The sequence below is a fragment of the Bufo bufo genome, chromosome 7 (genome assembly GCF_905171765.1).
Source record: "Bufo bufo chromosome 7, aBufBuf1.1, whole genome shotgun sequence".
Taxonomy (NCBI): domain Eukaryota; kingdom Metazoa; phylum Chordata; class Amphibia; order Anura; family Bufonidae; genus Bufo; species Bufo bufo.
In genome coordinates, this window is record NC_053395.1 from 188849806 (window position 1) to 188874142 (window position 24337).

Sequence of the window (24337 nt, forward strand, 5' to 3'; positions counted from 1 at the left end):
CGCTGGGCTCCGAAAAAGCAGCAGTAAAATGCAATGAGAGAAGTCCTCTTGATGCATTTTACTGCTGGTTTGTCAGGGCACAGCGTTGGGATGCAAATGAGTATGAACATAAAGATGACATAACTGGACTCGCCACCACTTGCACTACACATCGCTTACTCTATTTTGGGTCATGTTTCAGAACTGACCTATTCCCTTTCAAAGGGGTTGTCTCGCCTCATGCATTGGTGGCATATTACTATGATATGCCACCAATGTCTGATAGGTGTGTTTCCCACCTCCGGCACGTATCTCTCGAACGTAGCCCCCAAGGTGAAGGAGAGTGGACCATTCATGCATGGCTACCCTCTATTCATTTCAATAGGACTGCCCCCATAGAAGTGAAAGGAGCAGTGGGCGCGCTCGCTCACGCACTTCTGATAATACGCTCGGCTATTAAAAATGAATGGAGGGCGGCCTGCTCTCTTTCACTTTGTGGGCTTCATTTTAGACATAGGTGGGACCCGCACATATCTGACAGTGGTGGCATATTCCAGAAATATGCCACCAGTGCTTGAGATGACACAACTCTATCTTTGTATGGAGATAATAGCTATATAGTGGTAGTAGCACAATATATTATGTATGCATGTACAGTATAAAGTGTGTTGAAGGTTTTGGCCAAAATTAGACAAGTAAGCTTTTTTTTCTCCAAAGCAGTGCCACTCTTGTTCACCATCTTCCAAACTGTGTTCGCCCCAGCTTATAATAATAATAATATTTATTTCTATACCGCCACCATATTCCGCAGCTCTTTACAAATTCAATACATTATAGACCAATATTTAACAGATTTCCAATGACGTTTATCATGTGACAAGATGAATATCTGGTTTCCAAAACTTTATTAATTTAACTATAAATGTATGTACAACCTTTCTTTAGTTTAAAACAATTAGTAGCGAACAAAAATATGGTAATACTTTCATCATCAGCCACGTATTCTAGCCTTACAGCTTTGTCAGCTTAAATAGATTAAGGCGAGAGTCCAGGCAGGTGGCTCCTGAGGCGTATCGGATTTCCTTCAGCATCCCACTCCATTCCTTCTTGTCATCCTCAAATCTAAAGGGAGACACACCACAGAAATTTAAGTAGCGATCACCAGGAGCAAACAGCTGATCAGCGGAGGTCCCCGGTGTCGGACCCCCACCGATCAGATACTGATGACCTATCCAGAAGACAGGTCATCACGTTGCAATTCTTTTAAAAAAAACGTATAATATAATTCGCCATGAAATATCAAACACTTGTCTCTCGCCCCAGTGCAGCATGGAATAAATTGATTAAAGGGGTTGTCTGTCTCATGTTGAGAGGTTTCCAGTCACCTAAACATTAGCTAAAAAGTCAGTTAAATGTTGGATGGCGATATCCCCAACCACTCCGGTCACTTATAAGGGCAGAACACCATGTATCAAGGTAACGATCGGATGATGAGTTTGACAGTAATCTACACACACCATTTAAAGGGAATAATTTAAAATGGCTGCCAGTAGCATGTCCTAGAATGTGAGCAGGATGTTGCCACCACTTGCAGAGCTGCCTGATAGGTGAGGCGCCGGGGTCTCGCTACACAGTACAGCTCTGGCTTTTGCATATACGGTACTACATATGGCTGAGTGTTCCTGTCAGGCTGCTCAGCCATGATGACATATCATAGGCAGGATCACATCATTACCATCTATTGTAGAGCAGTGTAGTGTGTAGTGGGCCCTGCACCCTCACCCCTGCAAGTGGAGACAACACTCATATTCCAGGACATATACCTGAGAACCCCTTTAAAGAGAACACACCAAAAAAAACAAAAAAAAAAACATAATTGATATGTGTTAGTGCAGACAAATGAGTGTTCATATAATATTTTCATACAACTATTATCTGGAACTTTGAGATTTGTTGCAAAACTTTCTCCATTTGTCTTTATTATCTGAATGGGGTTAGCAGAAATCTATGCACATGCTGCAGATACAACCCATTTTGTAGAATGGATTTTTAACAGACATTTCTGCATACACCTTCAGGGCTCTTTCACATGAGCGTGTCTTTTGCGGGAATCACGTTCCATGTGAGAGAGGGATTGTGCAGTCTGGATCATCATGATTGATAATGCTGTATGCCTCTGCCTTTCTGTAACAGAATCATACTGAAAGCTTTATGTCCAGAACGCACCATCCCTCTCTCATACGGAGCGCGATTCCCCCTAGGGACATGCTTGTGTGAAAGACCCCATAGGGTCTACATTGTTCCCTACACTAACACAACTGGCTGACCTTTCCTAGAAAGCATAACAGCTAGATGTAGTAGATCCCTATAAAACACTAGCAAGTTGATCAGCTTGTAAATGTTGAGCATTTTTGCTGATAAGTTCACTGGATGCAGTTTTCACGGGACATTCCTCAACTTCACAAAAATTGCGCACATATGTCCACTGTGGATGGGATGCAATTGCCAAACTAGAAATATTGCAAAATACATTATATGGCACCTCTGCACCATTCTGCTTTTTAGTAAGAAGTCTTCTTATCAATGTGTGTGTGTGTGTGTGTGTATGTATGTGTGTGTGTGTGTGTATATATATATATATATATATATATATATATATATATATATATATATATATAGCCTGACCAGTTGTCAGCATTTTTTTTTTTGCCAGTCTAGAGAACACTTTATAAGGCTAGGGCTACAGTTGTCACTAGGGATCGACCGATATTGATTTTTTTAGAGCCGATACCAATAACCTGTGAACTTTCAGGCAGATAGCCGATAACCTATACCAATATTCCCTATCCACCCTAATAGAGCTCTATTAGGGTGAATAGGATCTTACACGCTCCCTGCTGCCCTGTGCATAGTACACACAGCAGCAGGGAGCTTACCATGGCAGCCAGGGCTTCAGTAGCGTCCTGGCTGCCATGGTAACCTTTAATACAGATACAGGAAGCGGGTACAGCCGGCACCCGCCTCCTGTATTTGTATTAAAATGATCATTGGTGGCACAGTAGCCAGGCACCTGCTATGCAGGCTGTTTGACTCTGGGGAGGACACTCAGGAGGAGGAGGCTGCTGCCGTTCGCCGAGCACACTAGCTGAGACGACGCAGCGAAAACCCTCCCCTGTCCCTCCTCCTGCTTTAATATTAGCCAGACATTCATTGGTGGCAGGGGTGCGGGCATCTTCAGAGCTCATAAGCGAGCTGCGCTGGACGCATTATCGGCAAGGTTAGATGCCGATACCAATAACTTTGAAAATCATGAATATCGGCCGATATTATCGGTAAATCCGATAATTAGTCAATCCCTAGTTGTCACGATCAAGAATTGCAGTGTAGAAGTGCAGCCACAGAAATGAATGGTTCGCAGTGTGACTTTCAAGCTTACCGCAAACCCGGAATCACAAAAAATCCAACCCTGCTGTATATTTTTATTTTTTTCAGATCTGGTGTCACGGTTGCAGGCAACATAAAATTTACGCTGTGACCCCATTCATTTCTATGACTGGACTCTGACGCTGTAATCCATGTGGTATCCTCTCTATTCAGTCTCTGCCACCCCCTTGCCGAATGAGGCTTAGAGGGAACCAGGTTTCCCTCAGAGGTGGGGTCCAATGGATGGAATCCCCACCAATCAGACCTGCACCTATTTATGGCATATACTTCATAAATATTTAAAAGCCTGTTTTCAGGTCCTCTTCAAAGGTTTTCTTTTGGGTACTTTTTTCGGTGTATCTGGTATTCAGGATGGACCAAACAGCTATATACCGTACAGTCTTTACTGCTCAACTTACTTCCATATGTCTGTGAGCTCTGAAGGTGCAAATTCCTTTGTTTCCAGCTGAACCATTGCAAACCCTCCAATAGCATACAGAGATCCAGCTGAAGTAACCAAGTTGATGGAACTTCTTTCTTGTGGGAATTCTGGCATCGTTTCCCATCTGAAAAAATAAATAAAAATGGCATGAAATGAAAGGTTAAATAAGCAAAGCACAAATGCATTAAATGGGTTGCAGGGACTGTAAAAAATATTGCCACTTTTTTGTTTCCAGAAATAGCGCCGCTCTTGTCCACGTCCTGTGTCTGGTATTTGCAGCTTAGCTCTAATCACTTGTTATGGCAGAGCTGTTATACCAGACAGCCTGCAGTTCCTAAGGAACCGATATAAACTGCTTGTTGTGAAGGATTCCATTCCATTGAATTCATTTTCCACTGGTTACTGGAAAGAGCATTGTGTTCTATCTACAGATCTCAAATGCCTAGAGCCAAGGGTTCATGCATGCCTAGTCGTGGGCACAGTCAGGTTTTAGGTTTCATCTTGGGATTACTGTAGGATCTGTTCGCCAGGATGGCTTTACATGACGTGGAGCCGCTCATCACTTATCTCCTGGCAGAAATGTTCTGGGCTTCAACTTCAAGGTAACCGATGTTCTATCTTTTTTTTTTATAGGGTTTGTGTGACAAATCCTTTTCAGACAGACCCTGCAGCCGATCTGACGTCTTACACCCTGCTGGAGGAAAGACCCTGCTAACAGGGCATATGGACAGAGGGTTTCTTTTTGAGACAGACCCTTCAAATAATGTGTAAAGTTTTAGTACACCCTTGATTACTTATATTCTTCCCCCACCACCAAAAATAAAATAAAAAACTCTTAAGAGCTATAGACATATTCTTAGGATAGGCCATCAATATCAGATCGGTGGAGGTACCAATCTGCTGTTTGGAGCTGGCGCCGGCAACTATACTGTCAACAGAACTGGAAGCAAATGGCTCAGTCCACTGTGTATCGGCTGTGCCGGGGTACTGAATGGGATCTGAGCTGCAGTATGCCACCACTGTAAACACAGTGGACAGAGCCTTCCATCCACTGTATAGTTTTTGGCACCGGTGGCTGCCCAAATAGGTGGGGGTTCCTGGTGTTGGCCCCACCAATCTGATATTGATGAGGATTAGGGATGAGGGAATAGACTTTGGATGAAACATCCGAAGTCGATTCGCATAAAACTTTGTTAGAATACTGTACGGAGCGAGCGCTCCGTACAGTATTACAATGTATTGGCTCCTAAAAGCCGAAGTTATTACTTTGCGAAGTCTTGCGAGACTTCGGGTAATAACTTCAGAAATTAATTTCTACTGTAAAATACCTTTTACCGAACTTGGGTTTGGTTCCAAGGTACCACTTGGAACCGAAACCGAGGTGTGCAAGCGCAACTCTCATACTTACTTGTTTGTGGCAATATCATAGGCTTCCACTGATGCGGTCAGTCCTTCCTCTGTAACACCACCAGCGACAAAGATCTTGTCTTTATGCACAGCAATACCAAACATTGAGCGAGCTGTTCTCATTGGAGGAAGATCTTTCCAGTCGCCTTTTTTGGGATTGAATACAAACATTCTTCCAGTACATTTCCTGTAACGACGAAAAAACACAAACCTTGCTTTCCATCAAAAGAGACATAGTAGAGTCCAGCAATGTAGGATTCATGGGCTTTACCATGTCTCCATCACAAGAAGATGGTTAGTTTTTTTTATTATTTAATGTAATCTTGCTTATTTGACCATCCAGCATCAAGAGCTCCAACAGTGCTGGTACAGGGGCATAATACAGTCTATAACCTATCGGGAAAGGGTAGTCCAACCAATGATGGAAGGCATTGGACACAACCCCTTTACTCTTCCTAAAAATCCAGTCCTGGAGGTACCCATTGAAATCAAAGTGCATCCAATGATTTCAAGGGGCGTTGATAGTCCAGTTTCAAGTAGGGGCCTCCTCACTCTAGAAAAGAAAAAGGGTCAAACTGCATACCTGCATCTAGTTGGCAGGATCATTATCTGGCACATGATGGCATAATTTACTTTTTATGCCATGAGTAAGCGTCACTACTCTCAGACACGAAACTCGTAGGTATTCATGATGTTCCCTGTTTGGTTTTTAAGATGCACAATAAGTCTTTGCCGTCTTTTATCGAATGCTGGAGTTCCTCCGTTGATTTTCATGTTCATCATTTGTGCTTTCCACATATCCTCCAAGCATCTGGGACCATGAAGCTGGTGAGCTGTATGTATACAGTCTTTTCTCTTCATTATTTACTGGCAAATGGACTTTGACTAGCTTCCTATATTAGTAGTAGAAGCATAATCACATCTCAGTAACTTCAAGGGAGAAATCACAATGCTATAAGGATTTTGTTTTCAGATAAACTAGTTGTACAAGGCTCTGTTCACACCAGCGTCATGGTCCAGTCTGTTAGGTTTCTATTTCCCCCTGACAGGCAGAGTAGCTGAATGCTGCTTTATTCTGATTGACATAAAAACCTAACAGAAACTTGATGTACCAATTACACTGCTCAAAAAAATAAAGGGAACACAAAAATAACACATCCTAGATCTGAGTTAATTAAATATTCTTCTGAAATACTTTGTTCTTTACATAGTTGAATGTGCTGACAACAAAATCACACACAAATAAAAAAATGGAAATCAAATTTTTCAACCCATGGAGGTCTGGATTTGGAGTCACACTCAAAATGAAAGTGGAAAAACACACTACAGGCTGATCCAACTTTGATGTAATGTCCTTAAAACAAGTCAAAATGAGGCTCAGTAGTGTGTGTGGCCTCCACGTGCCTGTATGACCTCCCTACAACGCCTGTGCATGCTCCTGATGAGGTGGCGGACGGTCTCCTGAGGGATCTCCTCCCAGACCTGGACTAAAGCATCTGCCAACTCCTGGACAGTCTGTGGTGCAACGTGACGTTGGTGGATAGAGCGAGACATGATGTCCCAGATGTGCTCAATTGGATTCAGTTCTGGGGAACGGGCGGGCCAGTCCATAGCATCAATGCCTTCGTCTTGCAGGAAATGCTGACACACTCCAGCCACATGAGGTCTAGCATTGTCTTGCATTAGGAGGAACCCAGGGCCAACCGCACCAGCATATGGTCTCACAAGGGGTCTGAGGATCTCATCTCGGTACCTAATGGCAGTCAGGCTACCTCTGGCGAGCACATGGAGGGCAGTGCGGCCCTCCAAAGAAATGCCACCCCACACCTTTACTGACCCAATGCCAAACCGGTCATGCTGGAGGATGTTGCAGGCAGCATAAACGTTCTCCACGGCGTCTCCAGACTCTGTCACGTCTGTCACATGTGCTCAGTGTGAACCTGCTTTCATCTGTGAAGAGCACAGGGCGCCAGTGGCGAATTTGCCAATCTTGGTGTTCTCTGACAAATGCCAAACGTCCTGCACGGTGTTGGGCTATAAGCACAACCCCCACCTGTGGACGTTGGGCCCTTATATCGCCCTCATGGAGTCTGTTTCTGACCGTTTGAGCAGACACATGCACATTTGTGGCCTGCTGGAGGTCATTTTGCAGGGCTCTGGCAGTGCTCCTCCTGTTCCTCCTTGCACAAAGGTGGAGGTAGCGGTCCTGCTGCTGGGTTGTTGCCCTCCTACGGCCTTCTCCACGTCTCCTGATGTACTGGCCTGTCTCCTGGTAGCGCCTCCATGCTCTGGACACTATGCTGACAGAGACAGCAAACCTTCTTGCCACAGCTCGCATTGATGTGCCATCCTGGATAAGCTGCACTACCTGAGCCACTTGTGTGGGTTGTAGACTCCGTCTCATGCTACCACTAGAGTGAAAGCACCGCCAGCATTCAAAAGTGACGAAAACATCAGCCAGGAAGCATAGGAACTGAGAAGTGGTCTGTGGTCACCACCTGCAGAACCACTCCTTTATTGGGGGTGTCTTGCTAATTGCCTATAATTTCCACCTGTTGTCTATCCCATTTGCACAACAGCATGTGAAATTGATTGTCACTCAGTGTTGCTTCCTAAGTGGACAGTTTGATTTCACAGAAGTGTGATTGACTTGGAGTTACAGTGTGTTGTTTAAGTGTTCCCTTTATTTTTTTGAGCAGTGTATAAGTCAATGGGATCCATAAAGAACCATTCTACATCATTTCAAAATGGAACCCATCATGGCAGTGTGAACAGAGCCTTATGATACTATAAAGCCATGAACAAAGATTCGAAAGGTGAATTTCACCAAACATAATCTTCTGACATATCTTCTACGCATGTTGGAAAATAACAATAGTGGATGGGGGGTCAACAGGTTTAGACGCCAACTCTATAGGGCATCTGAAATCCTTCAACTCTACAAGGAGATCTCACAGGGAACACCACCACTTATTCTACACTGGACTACTTGTATTAATATAGGGACCTGTGCGGCACTTACGGACTGGAAGAACATACTGGAAAACCATGTTCCTTATGACAGTAACACCGTGTTGTCACATACTTACTTGTCATCTGTTTTTCCTCCAACACAATAGACGAGTCCATTATGTGACGCTACAGAATGTCCATAAACCTTGACAGGAAGTTTCTTTGCTTCGTTCCAAGCTACTGATCTGAAAAGACATATAGAAACTTAGTAACACAGTGTGGGGGTGGAGGGGCACATAGTAATGGGCTTGGTTACCACATATAACATACTTAATATCATAAGAAAAGACTGTATCAAGCGACTCCTCAGACTGCAGGTCTTTGCCAGCAATGGCATAGATACAGTTGTCAGCTTCACCCAGGCCAAAAAGACATCTGGCTGACAGAAGTGGTGGTAGCCCAATCCATTCCCCACCAATGCTGTCCAGCTGCAATACAAAAGAATATATTACGATATTACGTCCATATGACATATTAAATCTTCAAACATATATAGAAAATTTATAACAAAATGGTATTACTTAAAAAGTATAACTGCTTGTTATTCACCTAGCATCCAGAGCAGTGGTTTCATAGTTACATAGTTAATACGGTTTAAAAAAGACATACAGCACAGACCAAAAGTTTGGACACACCTTCTAATTCAAATAGTTTTCTTTATTTTCATGACTATGAAAATTGTAGATTTACACTGAAGGCATCAAAACTATGAATTAACACATGTGGAATTATATACATAACAAACAAGTGTGAAACAACTGAAAATATGTCATATTCTAGGTTCTTCAAAGTAGCCACCTTTTGCTTTGATTACTGCTTTGCACACTCTTGGCATTCTCTTGATGCGTTTCAAGAGGTAGTCCCCTGAATTGGTTTTCACTTCACAGGTGTGCCCTGTCAGGTTTAATAAGTGGGATTTCTTGCCTTATAAATGGGGTTGGGACCATCAGTTGCATTGAGGAGAAGTCAGGTGGATACACAGCTGATAGTCCTACTGAATAGACTGTTAGAATTGGTATTATGGCAAGAAAAAAGCAGCTAAGTAAAGAAAAACGAGTGGCCATCATTACTTTAAGAAATGAAGGTCAGTCAGTCAGCCGAAAAATTGGGAAAACTTTGAAAGTAAGGGCTATTTGACCATGAAGGAGAGTGATGGGGTGCTGCGCCAGATGACCTGGCCTCCACAGTCACCGGACTTGAACCCAATCAAGATGGTTTGGGGTGAGCTGGACCGCAGAGTGAAGGCAAAAGGGCCAACAAGTGCTAAGCATCTCTGGGAACTCCTTCAAGACTGTTGGAAGACCATTTCAGGGGACTACCTCTTGAAGCTCATCAAGAGAATGCAAAGAGTGTGCAAAGCAGTAATCAAAACAAAAGGTGGCTACTTTGAAGAACCTAGAATATGACATATTTTCAGTTGTTTCACACTTGTTTGTTATGTATATAATTCCACATGTGTTAATTCATAGTTTTGATGCCTTCATAGTCATAAAAATAAAGAAAACTCTTTGAATGAGAAGGTGTGTCCAAACTTTTGGTCTGTACTGTAAGTCCATCAAGTTCAACCAAGGGATAGGTGGAGACGCGAATCCCAGAAGGAAGTGAGACTCAGATTTCTACACGTTTTCAAAAGCATTAATGTCGTTTTTCTTTTAAGAATTCATCTAAACACTTCTTAAAACTGACCACGTCCTGAGGAAGTCTATTCCACAGATTCCCAGTTCTTATACTAAAGAAGCTTTGACGCTTCTGGAGACTGAACTTTTTCCTCTCCAATCGGAGGCAGTGCCCCCTTCTCTTTTGAGGGTTTGAGGATGATGGTGAACCTTTTAGAGACCGAGTGCCCAAACTTCAACCCAAAACCGACTTATTTATTGCAAATTGCCAACACGGCAATTTACCCTGAATACCAGTATAGTATATCTTCCATGTACTTTATCAATCAGCTATAATAGCCTGCCTACAATCAGTGCGCTGCCTGCGCTGATGAATAGCAGGAAAAGTCTAAGGCATATTGGTACACCATAGACTTTTTCCAGGGTGCGGGTGCCCACACAGAGGGCTCTGAGTGCCGCCTCTGGCACCAGTGCCATAGGTTCGCCGCCACTGATCCAGAGTAACGTAAAAGCTGTATTTTCTACTGATTTTCTGTATGTTAGGGCTGTAACCACATTACGGCTGTATATTAGTGTTGGTATTTTAGTTTTTATCCCTAAAGGGGTCGACAACAAAAAAAAAAGCAAATCATAAAGTATCTCACTACTGGTACCCAAAATGAAGTATCTCATGGTGCCCATTGAAATCCTCTATCTATTGCATATGATAAATGCTCGATTAGTAGGAGTCCAACGCTGGCGTCCACACCATTCCCCAAAATAGAGTCCCAGGTATCATTCCTCCAACCTGTGGCTCTTCAGCTGTTGCAAGTCTACAATTCGCATCAGACTGGTCCCTTTGGCCCACCAGAGGAAATGATCCTGAGAGCCTGATACCCTATGTGTATATTGGACCTTAAGGGGTCTGTTTTATTGTCAGAGCTTGGGCCTATCAGAGGATCCTCTGGTACTCTGGTGGGACAGTCCAATCCTGACTCCCATCATACCCTGACAGCCTGTGGCCAACAGGGCATGATAAGAATTGTAGTTGTGCAGCAGCTGGGGAGCCACAGGTCGGGGATCACAGTTCAAACCACAACTATGAGTTTGACAGTTATATGAATGAAGCGCCAGGATGCATGCTCGACCATCATTCCATTCTAACCCCTCCTAGTTGTTGACTTGCGGCTGGGGGTGGACTGGGGTCAAGGGTCCTTTTTCTAACAATTGTGGGGGTCTGAACGGTCAGACTGCCATCAGACTAGCATTTATCATCTGTTCAATGGACTGCTTTGGAATGTGGATGAATGCAGCCAAGACCTCAAGCTGGTCAGTAGAAGTCATTAGCTGTCAAGACTTTACTTCAGTGAATCCCCTGAAAAATGTCTCCACAGAAGTTGTCAGACTAACCTGATTTGTTTTTATGAGGAGGTGAGTAGTAGCCTGGACACAGGGGCGGCTGTGGATGTAGTGTTTCTGGATTTTGCAAAGGCTTTTGATTCTGTCCCTCATGGATGCTTAATAAGTAAAGTAAGGTCTATAGGCTTGGAAAGTATAGTTTGTAATTGGATTGAAAACTGGCTGAAGGACCGTGTCCAGAGAGTTGTGGTCAATGATTCCTATTCAGAATGGGCCCAGGTTATAAGTGGTGACCCCAAGGTTCAGCGCTGGGCCCTTTTATTATTTAATTTATTTATTTATTAATGATCTCGAGGAGGGGATTAATAGCACCATTTATATTTTTGCAGATGATACTAAGCTGTGTAATACTGTGCAGTCTATGGAAGATGCCCATAAAATACAAGCTGACTTGAACACTGAGTGATTGGGCATCAACTTGGCAAATTAAGTTCAATGTGGACAAATGTAAAGTTATGCTTCTTGGTAGTAATAATCTCTGTGCTTCATATGTCCTAGCACTGGGAGAGTCACTTATAGAGAAGGATTTGGGTGTCCTTGTAGATGGTAGATTAAATTACAGCATACAATGTCAATCAGCTGCTTCTAAGGCCACCAGGATATTGTCATGCATTAAACGAGGCATGGACTCGCGGGGCAGGGATGTAATATTACCACTTTACAAAGCGTTGGTGCAGCTTCATCTGGAATACGCAGTTCAGTTCTGGGCACCAGTCCATAGAAAGGACGCACTGCAGCTGGAAAAAGTACAGTGGAGAGCGACTAAACTGATAAGGGGCATGGAGGGTCTTAGTTATGAAGAAAGATGAAAATAATTGAATTTATTTAGTCTTGAGAAGAGATGTCTAAGGGGGGACATGATTAACCTATACAAATATATACTGTAAATGGGCCATACAAAAAATACAGCGAAAAGCTGTAAAATTTGCTCAAAAGACAAGGGGCACTGCCTCCGACTGGAGAGGAAAAAGTTCAGTCTCCAGAAGCGTCAAAGCTTCTTTACTGTAAGAACTGTGAATCTGTGGAATAGACTTCCTCAGGACGTGGTCACAGCAGGAACAGTGGACAGTTTCAAAAAGGGTTTAGATGAATTCTAATTCTAAACAACATTAATGCTTATGAAAATGTGTAGAAATCTGAGCCTCTCTTCCTTCTGGGATTCGCATCCCCACCTATCCCTTGGTTGAACTTGATGGATCTATGTCTTTTTTCAACCGTATTAACTATGTAACCCCTAATGCCATTCCTTCTTAAAAGAAGCTTGGTGTAGTGACATATAAAGTATTCTATAATTATTGTCCAATGCAATAGTTTGACTCCTCTTTGAGCAGCTGAAATCAGTTTGGACTCCCTAATGACATGTCTTGTTGTGTTCTGGGGAACACCTGATCAGGGCTCAAGGAAGTCCAGGTCCTGGGACCTCTGGTTGGGAACCACTGCCCTACTTTGTGGAATGCAGATTAGAATTCAGAATGACCATGAGGGATAATGCCCAACACAATTCATTGTGAGTACTGATCTGAACAGACTATAAATTCAACCTCCTCATGCAGATGCAATTATATACATTTGGTTTGACTCCTCATTACCAGATCTTATGAAGACAGGACATTATAAGTCTGTTCACACATACTGGTAAATGTCCTCATTCCTCTGTCCATGGCCTCTAAATAGCCATTTGTAAACATTTAAAAAATTGGCTTTTTCTCAGTAGAATCTGCAATTTTGAGTGGAAATATCTAACAATTCAAGGTGTATGACTAGTACCTCACTGTCATGCATTCTCACAAGAAGGATCATCAGCAATGTTGGTCTTCTCCCTCCCCCATTCACAGAAATAGCAGGTGTGTTCAGTGGGAAGCAGGTGTGATAACAGCATTTATAAAAAAAAAAAAAGCTTTGTATCCGACATTAATCTAGTGCCTATGGCCTATCTGGCTGGTTTAAAGAGAAGGTGTTCTCAGAAAATAACCAAATGTTTAAATCAAGTTAGAATTTTTGGTAATTTTTTTGTCTTTTCTATGTCAATATCAGATTTCACACTGATCATTAGGCCTATTAATATGTCAAAGACTTCAGGTTCTGTACAAATCACTTTTGAGTCATCTCATTATTATATCAGACAGGATTACAATATGTGTAGATAACACTGAATCCACTATTCAGAATAGGTGATGGTCGCAACTTATCTACTCCCCTTTCCTGTACAGTGACCTTTCCACAGGTCACAGAGTATGTCTAGAAAACTCTCCCATAGAAGTGAATGAGGTGATCTTTAGTCTACTGCAGGGATTAGCAACCTCTGGTCCACTACAGCTCCCAGCATGCTTCGTTCATGTCTATAGGAGTTTTGAGAACAGCTGAGCAAGTGTGCATGCTAGGAATTGTAGTTTCACAACAGCTGGAGGTTGCTGACCCCTGGTCTACTGTGTCTACAGCCCTAATGGCTGCTCACAAAGAAATGGCGGTCAAGTCTTGACCTATTATTAGGATTAGTGGCCAGACAAAAACCCTAAAATGTTAGGATATTTTTAAAAATATAGTGACATGGGAAAATTTTAAAAAACGATGATAATTCTAAAAAAATACAAAAACTTGATTTAAACAATAGAACATTTTCAGATGACACATTCCCTTTAAAACTCAAAAATTGTATACACTTGTATGTATGGTCTGTGCACTGAATGGGATATTACACCTCATCACAGTTGTAAACGATTGAAAATCTTAGAAGTCATTTTGTATCTACATAATATGTATAACAGCTCTAAATAGCATCTCTAGGATGATGCCCACCAGAGAATATAATTGTGTTTCTTTTCTGTCTAAATAGGTTCAAAAATCTGTGCTCATCAATTTCTTAATATAACTTTATAGCACTTATGTTTCTGTTCTCCTGATACAGAGCTCCAAAATCCCCTGTATACACATACAGCTAAATTCTGTCTGTTAAAAGCCACCACTAGGGGGAGTTTATGTTATACTGTTTATGCCTTGAGCTCAATAATGAAACAGTGTGCAGTAAGTTCCTATGCTGTCGATTTGGAGCTCTAAATAGGGTTAAAAAGGTAGATATTCCCTTTAAATAATCCCTGGATGCTAGGTGTCTAAAATTGATTTTCTGGTGTGCATTATTCATATAAACTTCTATGGACTCAATACAATAATAAAAATGTTCTATAATCAAAAGGTAATAACACAAAATAAAATCTAAGGGCTTTTTCACACTTCCCTATTACAGATGCTTACTAATTACATTGCTTATATTGAAACAAATATGCCAATATATTGAATGGTTTATTTACACTTATTTTTATGCAGGTTTTTTTAATGCGCATATTCCAAAGGGTATGTATTGGTGCCAGTTTTAGCCCACAGAATGGGATGAATTTAAAAACGCATGCCCTGTGTATTGGCACGGTTCACATGCGTGTACTTGTGTCGTCTTTTTACATTCGTATTTCAGCCACATGACAAAAACAGCAAATAAATAAACTTTTTAATAAAAAATGGAACAAATATGGATGAAAAAACAGACAACTCAAAATATAACAAGAATAGATATAAACTAGACCCAAAAACAGAACCAATTGTAAAAAAAAAAGATCAGTATTGTACAACCCATATTTTCATACACAAGTGTGAAGGAGCCCTACCGGTAATCTTAAGATGCTTTACCTCTACATACCTGGAAGAAGTAGGACTTTAAAGGGCTATCCTTGCTTTCTTCATCCACATACAGCCCGCCAATGACATACACTTGCTTGGATTTGGTGACAATACTGGAATGATTTCTTGGAATCTGCTCGGACAGAGCTACCAAGTAGCATTCGTTTTCTACTGGATCATAAGCCACTGTAGCCGTGTCACTCATCATTATGACAAGATCTTTGACAAACATGCCATGTCTAGGAATGTCATTCAGATATCCGGGAAGTAAGTCTTCATCCCCAACATCACTATCGCCTGCCTTATCTTTGGGTGGTTCAGGCAGTTTGCCTCCGAAGGCATCTTTAATGACCTTAATCTTCTTCTGGATTTCAGGATCTTTAAACAGCTCCTCCTTTTCGACATGATCCTTGAAATATTTTTCGGTCATAAGACGAAATCTTATGCAGTCAAAGACATCTGCCAGGGTCTTCACTTTGTTCTCCTTATCCGTCTTGGCCCATTTCATCACGGCCTCAAACACAGTTTCTTCTTTTTCAACAATTAAGGCGTCGCTAGAAATGACAGCGATCAGTTCGTGTGGAGCGAGCTGCAGAAAGTCATCTTCGCTACATATATGGTTGAACCGATCAGACACATAATCGCGTGCAGTGACTGCAAGACGTGGACAGTCCAGAAGTAGGCCTAACCTGAAGATAGCCAGGCAATTCGCAGGTGAGAGGCGCCTCTGGAGGTAGGTGACACATACGGTGAAGACGGATGGGATCTGGAAACGACTGGCCAATGCAAAAATATCCTGGACATTTCCATCATTAAGGTCAATATCGGCAGAGTAGAGGTACTTAAGAATGGCTTCCATCACAGCTGGGTCAACGTTGTCCAGCTCCACGTTTTTCTTCTTCTCTTCGCTTTCCTCAGACAAGAAGAACTCCCGGAAATAAGGACTACAGGCTGCAAGGATCAGCCTGTGACAAGGTAGACTTTTGTCTCCAGCTTTCAGGAAGCAATCGACAAATTTATTATCATCTAGAAGTTCTTTCAGTCCATCCTGTAGAAGAGTAGATTGATAAAGCCGAACTTCTTCTTTTAGTTCCCTGGTGGGATCCATTTTTTCTCTTGCTTGAAGAGCACAGTGTTTGAGGGAGAGAGCAGAAAGGCCTTAGCTGTTGTCAGCTCCCAAGTCAAGCAGTAAAAAGGCTGATCTGTGAACTCCGCCAGGCTTAAACTCTCTGCAATTTAAGCCTACCAGCTAAATATAGGTACAGGCTCTTACAATATGGAATTCAGGTTGGCCAAATTGGAAAGAGGAATGGCTCCTGCAGCTGTCACAGATTGAAAGAAACAACTGTAGATTTTGGTTGTTACTAGGGCGAGATATCTCTGTGAAACTGTTGCAATGAAAGGGGAACACTCAGCACATTAGATGCCGACTTACCTGGAAGGTGTGCATTAATCAGTCCTATAAATGATATGTTCATGCATGGAAGAGTTGCTGCAGAAAGTCCCGTACATGTGACTGGGGTTGTTTCTGCAGCATGTGCATGGGTTTTCGCCAAGCCCATTCAGTTGTATGGAGGAGTTGTAGAAATTTCAGCAAAAAAATAATTATGCGGGTACCATGACATATGTATATCATATATAGTGCAAATGCACATATAAAGGGTTAATCTTCAAAGGCTATTCAATTAGATTAGACATTCTTTATGAAAAAGGAGCTCGATGTTCTATGTACATTTTTGGTAGTTGCTCAATGGAGCAGAATTTATGGGCACAGCTTTGGCGCAAATGCTTGGACTTGTAGTACATCAGAGAATGAGGTACATAAATTAAGGTAGGGCAACAAGGCGACACCGGTCACAACCAGGATCACAGGAGCATCGCAGTTTAGTGGAGATCCAATAGAAATGAATGGGGTCGCAACACAAGTTGCACGTGTGCCATGACTGCGACCCCTGAATTGCCAAAAATCCAACACTGCTGGATTTTTTGAGATACAAAGGTCGCAGTCGAGGCACATGTACAACTTGTGTTGCGACCCCATTCATTTCTATGGGATCACTGCTACACTCCGATCCTGGCCGCGAACAGTGTCACTGTGTAGCCCTACCCTGAAAAAACAACCCACTAAAGCCTATTGCACACGACCGCATGGCTTTTTAAGTATTTTGCGGTCCGCAGAAAACGGATCTGAAAAAAATATGGATGACATCCGTGTGCATTCTGTATTTTGCGGAACGGAGCAGCTGGCCCCTAATAGAACAGTACTATCCTTGTCCGTAATGCGGACAATAATAGGACATGTTCTATCTTTGAACAGAACAGAAGTATGGAAACGGAATGCATATGGAGTACATTCCGTTTTTTTTTGCGGACCCATTGAAATAAATGGTTCCGTATACGGAACGCAAAAAACGGAACGTAAACGGAAAAAATATACGTTCATGTGCATGAGGCCTAATACTCAAAGTACTGGATCACAAAGCTTGGACCTGTAGTATACCTGAAGGTGAGTGCACGTGCTCCGGCTGTCACATGCGGCCAAAACAACCCCCCCACTCCTGGGGCAGCCAGTGGGAGCACAATTTTGCTGATGAGCGGGGTTTTTCAGGCTTTCTGGATTGTCAAATGCCAGATTAAAGGAATATTGCTACACATGCTCACTGCTGCTTCATGTACAGGTGACATCGTGCAAAAGTCCATTTATTTCAGTAATGCAAATGAAAAGGAATTGCATTAATGCAGCTTAAAATTAGAATTTTGTGAAAATCTTCAATATTCTAGGCTCAAAGTGTCACACTCAGTCAGCTAACTAATCCATACCCCCTGAGCAAAGGGGACCTCAACATTGTGACTTTGGGGTTTCATAAGCTGTAAGCCATAATCATCCAAATTATCACAAATAAAGGCTTGACATATCTCGCTTTGCATGTAATGAGTCTCATATGTTAGTTTCACCTTTTAAGTTGCATTACTGAAATAAATGAACTTTGCACGATATTCTAATTTTTTGAGTTTCACCTGTATATCTGTGCCAAACTATAAGTAAACTCGATTTACAAGTGTTTTTCACAGTGGAAAGTATTCACATTGCATCTACATCGGCTTTGTTCGACTTCTCTGATTTTGCTGTTCACTGTCAGAAGGGTCGGGGCTCTAGAATGTCACGTACTGCATGTTGGCAGCAAAACACACTGACAATGTTTCTAACTTTAGCTGCCTCCAAACAAAGCATCAGCAGGAGTGAAGTGCAAGGCGGCGATACACAGGAGCACGAAAACAGACACATTTCCGGTTTTGGATAGTTGACTATGGGGGCACTTTTATTTCCACATTCCTCCCTGATCTAAAATATAGAGATCTATGTCTGAGATATGTTTCGCTTATTTGGCTATGTTCACACTTTTGATTTCATTTTATACAATGGATGCGAGATGAGACCCCAGTGATTTGTTGTTGCGGATCCATTTTTTGTCTTTCCGTTTTTTTTTAAACACATGTCAAAGCTTTTGGCATTTTTTTATCCCCTTCTCTATAGGGGGAAAAACACCTAAATGAAAAAAAAATATAAAAACACAAAAAAAAACCCATATAAATCTCATTTATTTAGCAAAAACCATCAGCTGTATGCCCATTCTTCCATGGAGTAGGGCTAAGGCCTCTTGCACACAAACGATTTTTGTTTCCATTCTGCTTTTTTGTGCTCCGTTTGCGGAACCATTCACTTCAATGGGTCCGCAAAAACAACGGAAGGTACTCCGTATGCATTCCGTTTCCGTATTTCCGTTCAAAGATAGAACATGTCTATTATTGCCCGCAAATCACGTTCTGTGGCTCCATTCAAGTCAATGGTTCCATAAAGAAAACGGAATGCATCCGTATGTCTTCTGTATACGTTCTGTTTTTGCTGAACCATCTATTGAAAATGTTATGCCCAGCCAAATTTTTTTATGTACTTACTGTTTAAACATTATCGTAGGCTTCCGTTTCCGATCAGCAAAAAATGTATCCCAAACAGAACGAAAGCGGAAACACTACTGAAGCAAAAAAATGGAAACAAGGATCTGTTTAAAACGGACCGCCAAATACAGAAAAAGTAATACGGTCGTGTGCAAGAGCCCTATATGTCAGGTCCTCGGAGGTCCAACCACTGGGGCCCCCAATGATCACGAGAATCGGTGACCATGTTCTCCCGTATGAATGGTGTGCAAGCGCTTGGCTATCTCCAGCAGCCCCACAGGGGTTCATATGAACGACCGAGTCCCCTGAGGTTGTACCCCGCCAATCAGACACTTATTCCCTATCCAGTGGACTGGGATAAATTTTAATGGGAAAACCGTTTTAATAAGGAGACTAATTTCTGTGTCTGCAATTACCTGACAAAACCTTTACGGCTTCCCACAGTTTTTTATAGTGTTTTTTGTCATTTATGACTAGTTTTCTTTTTTCATGTTTTTTTCCTGGGAAAAACACCAATCGCCAGATGTTAGCTGAAAAGTCTACGAGAATTTTAAAACTCAGGACACGCCTCCTTTTTTTGTTTTGCTAGTTGTGGTTTTTTAATTGAAGTGTTTGTAAACAAAAACCTGAAATAAATAAATAAATAAATAAAATGTTGAAGAAAAGTCCACCAAAAAAAAAGTCATGAAAAAAAAAAGCACGTGACATACCGAAGGTTTGTTTTACACAAGCGAGTCCATTGTGTAAATCATGCTCCGTGTGAGAGTGTGATCCTCCGTTCTGGAGAGCGACATTATCATGATTTATAATGCTGTGTGCCTCTGCTTGACCTTAATGTTACAGGATCATAGTGACATAAAGCTGTCAGTATAAGGCTACATGCACACGACTGTATGTGTTTTGTGGTACGCAAAAAAACCACGGATGACATCCGTATGCCATACGTTTTTTTTTGCGGATCCAATGCCTAAAACGGATAAGAATAGGACATGTTCTATTTTTTTTTGCGGGGCTACGGAACGGACATACTGATGCGGACAGCACGCGGTGTGCTGCCCGCTTTTCTTGCGGACCCATTGAAATGAATGGGTCCGCATCCTATCCGCAGAAAAAAAAACGGAACGGAAACAAACAGCGTTAGTGTGCATGTAACCTAATCCTGAAGCAGTAAGATCAAGCCGAGGCGCACAGCATTATAAATCGTGATAATGCCGTGCTCTCTTGCGAGTCCAGAATGGAGGATCACGCTCACACACCCACTGCGATTCCTGCAAGGGACTCGCTCATGTGAAACAGCCATTAAGGCTGAGTCTACACGACGACATTTTGTCGCACCAATGTCGCGCAACAATTTGTATAATGTTAGTCTATGGTGTCGCACTGCGACATGCTGTGATTTTTCTGTGACTGTCGCGACGCATGTCACAGTGCGACACCATAGACTACCACTATAAAAATCGTCGTGCGGCGACACATGTTGCAGTGTAGTGGTGCCCTATGTGTCGTGCGTCGTGTAGACCTAGCCTAAAAGGACAATTCTGTTAGTGAACGGTCACAGCCCTGCTACACCACACGGAGACAGTCAGCTGCTAAAACAACAGCTGAGCAAAGAGCTCAGTTGCCTTTGAGTCCATGTTTAGCTGAGCACATAGTCTAAGGTAGCCGTGATCCAAAAGACTGGCAGCTGTACTACAGTGGTGACAACAATATACATGACTTAATACTCTCCATGGGAGAAGGAAATGCTAAATATCTACCAGGGCAGGAACATCTGATCTCGGTCTTTACACTAATCTCCCGGCAGTTTTTGCTCTTGTTTCATAGGTCTGTCTGCATCTATGACTAGTTACTATGAGTCTGGTAAAGAAACATGCAACATCATCTGGAAGGTTCATCAGATGATTCATCTATGAGTAAAAGGGATATATTTTGTGTGATATGTACATACAGTCCTCCAGCTATCATTGTTGTCCCTGCAGGCCCCCATAAACATGGTAACTTTCAGCATGACCAGCCGACTAAGGCCTCATGCACACGACCGTTGTTGTGTTCCGTTCCGCAAAATGGGGTACCGTTATCCGTTTTTGTTTCTGTAGGTCTTCCTTTATTTTTGGAGGATCACCAGACATGAAGGAAAGTAAAAAAAAGTCTAAGTCAAGTTTGCCATGCAAATGATAGGAAAAAAACGGACGCGGACGCGGATGACAATCTTGTGTACCTCCGCAGTTTTTCACGGTCCCATTGACTTGAATGGTTCCGCAAACCGTTTTCCGTGAAAAAAATAGGACAGGTTATTTTTTTGGACGGACTGGAACCACGGATCACAGACGCGGATGACAAACGGTGCATTAGCCGAGTTTTCAACGGACCCATTGAAAGTCAATGGGTCCGCAGAAAATCACGAAAAACGGAACAACGGACACAGAACACAACAACGGTCGTGTGCATGAGGCCTAAGGGTATGTTCACATCTGTGGCATGCCTGATACGGCACAAATGACGGCTGTCGATAGGACAAAAAACGTTGCATGCAGCAGTTTCTGCCTGGTTGAAAAGCGGCATTTATGCAAGAATGTGGCCAGATCACCGCCAGACCCTATTCTAGTCAATGGGGATCCGGCGGTGAACTGTAGAGTCCAGCAGGCTGCTCTCTGCCAAAACACCGGATCTGTTGCTGCATAAAGTGAACGTATGTGCTTTCTCCCCTCTGAGACCACATGCGTGCATAGCCGAGCGTACAAGGGTATGCAGGAGGGTCAGGAGGAATAGCTCTCGGCCTAATGAGTGTTTGGCCAACAGCAATTAAAGGTGCAAGGGCATCAGGTCTGGGAGCAACAGTTCTCAAATCACGCGACTTTTAGGGCTCATGCACAAAACAGTGATTGTTCCGGGAAACACGGTCAGTGTATCTGCCGGATCTCCTGGGCTGAACGGACTCGATCATAGTAATTTATGATACAGTCGGTTTGTATCTGATCACAAATCTCTTGTACCGATCTGCGAGTTCAGTACAGGAAACCTGTGATCAGATATTAACTGACTGTATCATAAAACATGATACAGTCAGTTCAGGGGAGCTGCGGTCACGATCACAGTCGCGTGCATGAGCCCTACAAAGAAAAAGAGGAAAAGTTGGAAACTACCTTCTCATAGGTTAATGTTTCAGTGTCAATGTTACCAGACTTGGGAAAGCTAATGTTTCTCCCAGTGCTATTACTTGGTTTCATTCAAAGCAAAGCACAGGGGAGAAGCAGCATGGTCATGTATGAAGGAAGCATGGCGCAATCACTAACTAACTCTAGCTGCTATCACTGTCATGGGAGCAATGGGGCATATGAAAAAATTATAGCATTGCCCTCTGCACACCACATATCTGTCCCTGGTCCCCTATTAGCATTCAAATAGTATGTAAAAAGGAGGAAACACTTAATGTGCAGGACGGCAAATAGACCTGAGCTGTTAGAACTAGCACAGGTAGGCAAAAAGAAGGCCTTTTTATCTATCACTCCTTGGGTGACTGCAGCCGATGGTCATGTAAGTTCTTTGGGTACAGACCGAAGGTGAGCAATGGACACTGTAAGTTTGGACCCTTTTTCGTGCTCTCTGGAAGTAGTGGACCAATGGTGTGGCATAAACATGTTTCAGGGCTGAACTGGTCCCTTCTTTAAGTGAATACTACATATTCTCATAATTCATAAAACTTTTATGAATACTACATATTCACTTGAAGAAGGGACTGGTTTGGCCCCGAAACACGCCTGAGCCCCAACATTGAATAAAGAAAACTAATTTTAATGCAAATCTAAAAACACCACTTCTTCCTGACAGTGCCACAAAGGGTCCCAACTTTCCTTCTCCACTGTCCATTCTTTCCCTAGTAGATCACCTAACTCAGGTTCGAGAAAAAGTACATCCCCTAATGGGGGGGGGGAGGGGAACTGATTACACATTCAAGAAGGGACCAAACATAAATCTAAAACATTTTATTTGAGATTTTATTTTGTAATTAATACATTATTATGTTACATTAAAGGGATTGTCCCACAAAAAAAATATTCTACAGTTTTCAAACCAGCACCTGGATCTGAATACTTTTGTAATTGCATGTAATTAGCACAGCCACAGAGTTATTCAATAAAATGTATCTGTACAGCGCCACCTGCTGTTTTTTTTCCATTTCTTTGTCCGGCTCACTGAGATGGTCGCACATGCTCAGTTTCAACCTTCAACTGCCTCCTGAGCTGTGATAGGGAGAGCCATTGTATGCATTTTTGCTGGGGATTGCCATTAGCAAGGTGCAGGATCTGCCCCCCCCCCCCCCCCCCCCCCGTATAGATGCATCACTACATATGGGATTGAGCTCTTCCTGCTTTTTAATACCACGCCAATCTGTAATTTGTATTTTGAATTGTTCGGAGGTGTAGAAACTCCTAGTCTGAATGTGCCTTTATTTCCATCCACAGGCCGCATTCTGGTGCACATGTGAGGCCCGGGCTATATCAGCCAGTCTTGGGTGGGGCTCAGAGCTCTCTGCCTCCTCCCATTGTATGCATGGTCACATGCTGGAGGTCACTGGGAGATTGCTTTGAGTCGGACCTTGGGCGCCTGTAATTCGCCCACTGGCTCCTGGTATTGCCCATACGGCCCAGGTAGGTTTAGCGTTAGGTCTCGAGCTACTTGAGAAACTTTGGTGCGGTGCTCGGGCTCAGACATGTCCTCCAAGCAGGATATGTTGGCTAATTCTCAATTTTACACCAGTACGAGGGGTAGTAAGACCGCAGAGTGCACCTGTCTTTGTTTTTGTTATATTATTTTTACTGTTTATCACATCCACACATTTGCTATCCTGTGTAGTATGTCCATTGTGGTACTTCTGGTCCGCTGCCGGCATCCTTCATTGTATGCATTTTTGCTGGGGATTGCCATTAGCAGCGGGCCACAAGTGCAGGATCTGACCCCCCCCCCCGGGTATAGATGCACCACTGTATATGGGGTTGAGCACTTCCTGCTTTTTAATACCACGCCAATCTGTAGGAGAGCTGCGACACGCCTCCTGAGCTGTGATAGGGAGAGCTGAGACACGCCTCCTGAGCTGCAGAAGAATAGACACTCCCCTGAGCTCTCAGCTTGATATAAATCTAGCAGAGCAATGAATGTGGAGATCTCTGGATCCATGTAAGGTACAGGGCTGGTTCTAGCTTTGTTAGAAAGAGATTGTCATGTATTATCTGATTTTCATGTTTTACATTAGTCATGAGGTGACCCCTTTAATAATAAAAAAGTTTTTGATATAATTTTAAAGTGGCCCCGCAGAAAATATCTCCTCTTTTGCTTTTTGTGCCAACTGAAATAACTGGAGTCCCAATTAAAATCTTGTGCAGACACCAATTGTTGTACACTACCTGCTCAGGTCAATGGCCTCACAGACATATTC

General features: G+C 42.7%; 1 protein-coding gene across 1 annotated transcript; it reads right to left on the minus strand.

The window, feature by feature from the left end:
* Nucleotides 1–865: 865 nt before the first annotated feature.
* Nucleotides 866–16151, minus strand: KLHL41 (kelch like family member 41). Its single transcript, XM_040439758.1, has 6 exons — nucleotides 14966–16151; nucleotides 8534–8691; nucleotides 8341–8448; nucleotides 5253–5438; nucleotides 3822–3968; nucleotides 866–1101 (listed from the first exon to the last, which is right to left on the minus strand). Exons 1-6 carry the CDS (start codon nucleotides 16052–16054, stop codon nucleotides 990–992), a joined length of 1800 nt encoding a protein of 599 aa, XP_040295692.1. The 5' UTR covers nucleotides 16055–16151; the 3' UTR covers nucleotides 866–989.
* Between the last annotated feature and the right edge of the window lie 8186 nt (nucleotides 16152–24337).

What these genes read in the sequence shown, in the direction of transcription:
- KLHL41 (XM_040439758.1), bottom strand. Translation starts at nt 16,054, where the DNA reads ATGGATCCCACCAGGGAACTAAAAGAAGAAGTTCGGCTTTATCAATCT. An exon ending in GTCTTTTCTTATGATATTAA is followed by an intron (nt 8,449 to 8,533) that starts GTATGTTATATG and finishes ATGTCTTTTCAG; the next exon opens with ATCAGTAGCTTGGAACGAAG. An exon ending in TATGATATTGCCACAAACAA is followed by an intron (nt 3,969 to 5,252) that starts GTAAGTATGAGA and finishes TTATTTTTTCAG; the next exon opens with ATGGGAAACGATGCCAGAAT.